At 39.9% G+C, this 7,610-nt stretch overlaps 1 protein-coding gene across 2 annotated transcripts in view; it reads right to left on the bottom strand.

Moving 5' to 3' along the window:
* Nucleotides 1–1,805: 1,805 nt before the first annotated feature.
* Nucleotides 1,806–7,610, bottom strand: part of LOC135548399 (AT-rich interactive domain-containing protein 3B-like) — an 86,180-nt gene continuing 80,375 nt past the window's right edge. For both annotated transcript variants that reach the window (XM_064977971.1, XM_064977981.1), the window contains one exon: nt 1,806–7,563. In XM_064977971.1, coding sequence (XP_064834043.1) covers nt 7,382–7,563 — 182 coding nt within the window. In that variant the 3' untranslated portion in view covers nt 1,806–7,381. The remainder of the gene's footprint in view (nt 7,564–7,610) is intronic.

Raw genomic sequence — 7,610 nt, 5'->3', positions numbered from 1 at the left:
TAAGTAATATTGCGGGTCCCAGAGATAAAATATAGCATTGTTTTGTTTGAATAAATCCAATTTTATGTTCAAATGTAGGAACTGGGGTCTACAGTTTGACCCCACTGCTGTCTCTGGCTCTACACCCACACCACCCGGACATCTAGATGTGTGAAAGTTAGTGAACTGTATAAGCTAATGATCCATCATGTATGACATTCCTGGGAGTGTGTAAACTTAAATGTTTCTATTACCATGGCATTTTTGCATAATCTCTATTAGAGGGTGACCGATTATGATTTTTCAATGCCTATATTGATTATTGGCGGACCAAAAAAAAGCCGATACTGATTAATCGGCCGATTTTTATATATATATATTTGTAATAATGACAATTCCAACAATACTGAATGAACACTTTTATTTTAACTCAATATAATGCATAAATAAAATCAAATTAGTCTCAAATAAATAATGAAACATGTTCAATTTGGTTTAAATTATGCAAATACACACTGTTGGAGAAGAAAGTAAAAGTGCAGTATGTGCCATGTAAAAAAGCTAACGTTTTAAGTTCCTTGCTCAAAACATGAGAACATATATGAAAGCTGGTGGTTCCTTTTAACATGAGTCTTAAATATTCCCAGTTAAGAAGTTTTAGGTTGTAGTTATTATAGGAATTATTGGACTATTTCTCTATACCATTTGTATTTCATATACCTTTGACTATTGGATGTTCTTACAGGCACTATAGTATTGCCAGCCTAATCTCGGGAGTTGATAAGCTTGAAGTCATAAACAGTGAAATGCTTGAAGCACAGCGAAGAGCTGCTGGCAAACACAGGAAAGTGTTTGAATGAATGCTTTCGAGCCTGGTGCTGCCTACCACCACTCAGTCAGACTGCTCTATAAAATATCAAATCATAGACTTAATTATAATATAATAAACACACAGAAATACGAGTCATTAACATGGTCAAATCCGGAAACTATCATTTCGAAAACAAAATGTTTATTCTTTCAGTGAAATACAGAACCGTTACGTATTTTATCAAACGGGTGGCATCCCTAAGTCTACATATTGCTGTTAGACTTCAATGTTATGTCATAATTATGTAAAAGTCAGGAAAATTAATTACGATCTTTGTTAGTAAGAATGGTCTTCACACAGTTCACAACGAGCCAGGCGGCCCAAACTGCTGCATATACCCTGACTCTGTTGCACAGAACGCAAGAGGAATTGAAAAAAAGGGTATGATTCTTTACACATATACAGAAAGTGAATTTGTCCCCTAAAATGGGGGGACAATGTACAACAAGTGCTGTAATTTCTAAAAGGTTCACTTGATATAGATGAAAACACACTCAAATTAAATCTGACCGTCTGCACTTTAAAGTAGTCAAAAGTTTCGTATTTGGCCCCATATACTGTACAAAATTGTTGAATGCATTTGCTGTTTGTTTTGGTTGTGTTCCAGATTATTTTGTGCCCAATAGAAATGAATGATAAATAATGCATTGTGTCATTTTTGGAGTCACCTTTATTGTAAATAAGAATAGAATATGTTTCTAAACACTTCTACATTAATGTGGATGCTACCATGGTTACAGACTGTCCTGAATGAATTGTTAATTAAGTTAGACGCACAAATATCATACTCCCTCTCGCCATTACAATAACATGGGAGGTTAGCATTGGAGGGGGTGGGGGGGGCAGCTATGTCTATCTTTCTCACTCATCATTATTCACAATTCATTCAGGACTATCCATAATCCACATTAATGTAGAAGTGTTTGAAACATATTCTATTTTTATGTACAATACAAGTGTTTCCAATATCCAAAGTGCTGGAGTACAGAGCCTAAACAAGAAATGTCACTGTCCCAATACCTTTGAAGCTCACTGTATGTGAAATCAAAGGGACTTATGACATGTTTGTGAAATGTTCTTGCTGTTGAAACATTGCATCACAGTAAAGTTTGTGTTAAATGAGAAAAGCCCAGGCTGTAATGATATCTCAAGGGAAAGATTGTTGTTTTTAGATACCATTGCATGACAAATTATTGGCCTCCTTTTTGATTTTCTCTATTTTTGCATATTTTTGATACTGAAAGGTATCAGATCTTCAAAACCAAATATTAGATAAAGGGAACATGAAGTTATACTTATTTAATTAACAAAGTTATGCAACACCCAATTCCCCTGTATGAAAAAGTAATTGCCCCCTTACTGGTAACACAACTACTGGTAATACAACTTTTAGCTGCAATGACTTTTAGCTGCAATGACTGCAACATAATGCTTCCTGTAGTTGTTGATAAGTCTTCACATCGCCGTGGAGGAATTATGGCCCACTCTTGCATGCAGAACTGCTTTAACTTAGCAAAACTTGTGGGTTTTCAAGCTGCTCGTTTCAAGTCTTGCCACATCGAAATTACTTTGTCACACAGGCATTGCGTTACTTTTGTTTCTGAAATATGTATGTCATCGTTATTTGTTCACTCAGGTTCCCTTGATCTAATATTAGGTTGAGGATCTGGTAATCAGTAGACAAAATATGCAAAAGTAGAAAAACATTACAGGGCTACTTTTTCACAGCACTGTATCTGCGAGCTACCAGGAGTCAGAGCATCTGGGGGTGGGGGGCATTTGCCTGCTGAATCATTTCCCAAACCGACATTGGCCCCGATTCCAACCATAGGTAAGCGTGCATTAACAGAACATTTTTATTAAAAGTACACCGTATTTGAAGGGATGGCTTAAGAATGTACAGAAAACAAAATGTTGGCCAGCAAGTGAGAGGGTTTTCAGCAGTTGAATTACATGTATTCCATGCACACAAGAGAACCACGCCTACAAAGCCCACTATGCAACTTAACGGAAGTCTGAATACCAACTACTGAGAAGTGTGTAGGAAAGGCGTGAGTAAGAAAGGCGTAATTACCTAAGTCGGAATCGGGCCCATTGTAAAGAAATGACAGAAAATGTTTGAGGGTTATCCACCGATACTAACATCTTATGACACCTCTCATTGCGAGAGCCCCTTCCGAGCAGGCTTGAGTAACAGGCAGTTTTGGCCAGTGTAGCAAAATAGGTCTCAGCTGTGACATGGTCTTTATAAGGAGTGGGGGAAGCGGTTAGTAATTAGGGAGCTCCTGTTTTTACACTGACAAAATGTTATCAACTACCTTCCTGCACTTAGTTGTACATTTCTTGCTCTAATCTCTACGGTGCAGCTGCTGAAACATGCCTCCAAGTCCTGTATCATTCATGTGCCAATAAAAACGTATATTTAAAAAATGTCTACACGGGGTTATTTTTTAAGTTTTACTAGGCAAGTCAGTTAAGAACAAATTCTTATTTTCAATGACGGTCTAGGAACAGTGGGTTAACTGCCTGCTCAGGGGCAGAACGACAGATTTTGTACCTTGTCAACTCAGGGATTTGAACTTGCAACCTTTTGGCTACTAGTCCAATGCTCTAACCACTAGGCTACCCTGCCGAGTAGGCCTAGTTCAATTTCACCAGCGTATGTCGCCGTCTTTTTTGTTGTTTTTCCAAATAATAGAGTTGGCCCCATGCGAAAGGAAGGACGAACGAAATCCAAGCCACACTTCACAAAAACCACACACATACAAGATATAAAGTAAAACTTTATCATGACATACAAGTTTAAAGCCCTGAGAACCATATCTTTATATTACTAATGAACAAAACTGAATGTGTCAATCACTTTGGAAAAGTGCTTCTCTTTTAAATACAATCAGCACAAACCAGTTTTACAAGCATTCACATCCCAATTTTGTTTTAATCAAAAGAGAAAACTATAACATCAGTAATGTTATTATTATGGACATGATAACAACCGTACAAAAAATGTGCACAAACCCCACAGATGTGTATATACGGAGCATTATACAAGCCAAAAACAACAGAATTGATAAATGAGGTATTCAATAACCACTTACATATGCACTTGTATTACACAGATCAGGTTAGATTTAAACAATTAATAATCTAATAAAATCCAAACCATCCAGGGACAAGGTTCTGCAGACGTTCAACTTCACAGTTTCCTGAGTGATGTGACCTTGCATGTAACTGATGACAAAAATCAAAAAGCAACAAAAACCAAACCAGTCTAAAACGGCATTTAGCAAGTCACTAGAGACAGCTTTAAGGTTGTACAAGATTTGCATGTGTCCCTCAATATACATGCCAATTGCATAACTTCAATACCAAATGCAACAATGACAGCAGCCCAATGCCCTGGGGTAAGAGGTCTTCAAGAGCCCACACAGACACACAATTGTAACCCACATAAGCCTGAGCTGTAAACTGAATTCCCAGTGAATGTGGTTCTAACCTGTTGCCCACCCTTGTCATGGTGTGGTCTTAGAGGACAGCACCACCTGCAGTCTCCTACATGGCATTACATGGTTGTTACACACCCTCCTCTAGCATATTCTGAACTTGCTCTCACACACGCTCCCTCTCTCATGCAAAGGCTGTAAGGCTACACTGTCAGACAGTCATTGACTAGACTGATTGGATAGAAAACAGACATGTCTTTTTAAAACAGCGAGAGAAACGAAAAAGGGTTTTAGTGACACCACCTAAGTGATCAAGGTAACTCAATCCATCAGAAGAAAAATCAACAAATAAATAGCATACCTTGGTTTTGAAACCAATAACATGAATGATGAATGCCTTAATGTCTGACGGAATTCATAAAGATCATGGAAATAGGTTACTCTTCAAAGGATTAAGCTTGAAGATAAAACAGTCATTCCTAGCAGAGTCCTGAAAGGTTCACTGTTCTCTCACAGCTGATTAAGGCAGCAACTCCATCTTTCACCTTTATTAAATGTGGACATAACATTTCATAGAGGGATTGCAGGTCTCTCTTCAGTCATTGTATATATGTTGTGGAGGTCCTGTAATCCTGACCGGTGGTCTGCGCCACAAAAGCCAACAAATGACAGCAAAAACACAGCTTACTAGGGAAGCAGGTAGCCTAGTGGTTAGAGCGTTGTGCCAGTAACCGAAAGGTTGCTAGATCGAATCCCTGAGCTGACAAGTTAAAAATCTGTTGTTCAGGGGCAGAACAAGGCAGTTAACCCACTGTTCCTAGGCCGTCATTGTAAAAAAGAATTTGTTCTTAACCGACTTGCCTAGTTAAATAAAGGTTCAATTTTAAAAAAGAAGGCAACAAGGCTGCCCACCTCAGAGATAAGGGGGTAAAAGGTTTAGAAACAGTTAAAACGCCTCACATTCAACACAGATAATGCTAGAAATTAATTGAATCCAAATCATGTTCTATTAAAAATGCTGAGAAATTACCTGAACAGTATGAGAATGGAAATACTGTAACAGTGGATGTGTCGGAGGAATTTGGGAGGCCTGAACTTTGAATTGAGACAGAGAAACAAGTTGGCGAAACAGCTACCCTTTCTCGGTCTTATTCAATGTAGAGGTTAGGTCAAAGGGCTTGTGCATCATACACTGTGCGACTGCAGCATAACTCACTGAGGTATATGTCAGGTGATGTGTGCCATGCCAGGCAGAACAATACCAGTCCCAAGACTCAATCACAGGTAAGCAAAGGTCAGATTAAGATAAGGAAAGAAACATAACTAGAGCTGACAACTTTAACAGCAGGGACTATAGAAGATGGGCTATTATGAAACCCATCCTTTACCCCACTGTATCCTACCTAGTGGTTCAGCTAGCCTATTCAGCTAACCCACAGCAGCTAGCACACAACAGCCTGGGCAGGGAACAGGGCTCGTCTTTGGTATTCAGCTGTGCACACACCAGAGGCTACCACACACCAGAGGATTACGGTGTAAAAAACTGCCCACCTGATTGTACACATGCAGAGCATTACTCTTAAATAGATTTAGTCTCATAAAATGCAGGAAGCCAGAGAAAACCAGAGGAGAGCAAGCCCATCCCAGTTCAGCTTGGTATAATAATGTGTCCCCAAGAAAATCCAGCAGTAAAGTCTCTACGTTTGTAGTCCAGCATTCCGGAAGAGTCCATTCCTGTGGACCGTTGCTTGTCACAGGGACTCAAACCACCAGGTCAAGTCACGCTGGCTTTGCAGCAATGAGGTATGTAGTGTACATCTCCTTCTAGAGAGTCCGAGGTATTCTTTGAAGACAGTTCGTTAGACTTGCGCATTCTTTCGGTGGGATCCTTTTTTTAAAATGACAAAGTGAGTCCATAATAAGAGACTTCACAATGCTTCCTGAGAAAGGCCCCTCTCCCAAACGGAGAGGCGAATATGAGGTTTGAAAAGGTATGTGGTTAAAACACTTCTGGTCTGCCAGTGTTGGAGGAAAACCATTGATGGGTGGATATGTCTCTCCTCTCTGTTGAATTGAACTAGGGACACACACTGATCCCAGAGCAGGAAACAGAACTCCTTCACCACCTTTCTGATTATTAGATAGATAGATGCGGGGTGGTGAGTTTGGGGCTTGCTAGTCCTAAACAGATCGGCAGATCAGTCGGTTCTTATAACATCACATTGTGTGTGATAAAATGTCCAAAGCTAATTCTGATCCTCAAAGCCCTTTAGACACAAGGACCATCTGTATCTTGAGTTCGATTGAAGGTTATAAGTACATCATTCCAAATAGGCTGAATGAGTGGGTGACTCCCTGGTATTGATTGTGGGAGTGACTACTGTATACGAGGTATTACATGGCGATCTGTAGGATCAATAATGTAGTGCACTCAGAAGTAAAAAGGCTACGGACCATCGTCATGGCAACTCGAGCGTTGTGATAGAGTTACTTGTATAAAAGTGTAGGAGGTGTGCTGAGGTGAGTGAGGTTCCGTTGTGAAATTCTCCAAAATTCCCCTGATTTTAACAAGATCAAAAAGGATACAAAAATAAAGTTAATTCAGGTGAAGTATACTACAGCTCCTGAGGTAAAGATACCACTGCAGGTTACTTGATTTTAGGTATGTAAAAAGATAACTAAAAAAATAATAATGTTTCAAAAAACAAATGGCAAAAAACAAAATCATAAAATAAAACTCTTCAAGTTCAGCTGTGAACACCTGTCAGTGGGTTTTGGCTGAGTGATTTGATTGTGTTTAGCATGCATTTGGTATAAGAGTCTCTGTGCGCTGGGTGTCTGAAATGCATGTGTGTTTGTGCACATGTGTCGAGTGTGTAAAATGCATAGGTGTGTGGGTGCATGTTTTCTTGAGATGTAATTGGGTGTGTGAATTGTGTATTCATAAATGAGTAGCCAAGGTTGACAGGAGCGATGAGGTATTTGTTGTGCAACAGTTGTTTTCTTGTCGTTTTATCAATGTACTGTATTCATGCTAGGCCTCGGTGTTGAGGAAAAGCCTGGAGAGTGGGTGGTAGGGCGGCCTGAGCTAAGGTGAGCCACTGGAGGAGGGCTCGGCCGAGCAAGGCCCCTTGGAAGAAGAGGAACTTGGACTGTGGCTGTGAGCAGAGGTGGCGAACCCAAACCCAGCGCTGGGTCCAGCAGGGGGCACTGTGGCCACAGTGGACACGCTAGTCCCTGGTGCGCCTGACTTCTGTGCAAACAGGGTTCCTACAGGACAGAAGGACAAACGGAACAATACAACAAGATAAACAACA

The sequence above is a fragment of the Oncorhynchus masou genome, chromosome 1, assembly GCF_036934945.1.
Source record: "Oncorhynchus masou masou isolate Uvic2021 chromosome 1, UVic_Omas_1.1, whole genome shotgun sequence".
Lineage (NCBI taxonomy): Eukaryota > Metazoa > Chordata > Actinopteri > Salmoniformes > Salmonidae > Oncorhynchus > Oncorhynchus masou.
This window is presented reverse-complemented; position numbering and strand designations above follow the sequence as displayed.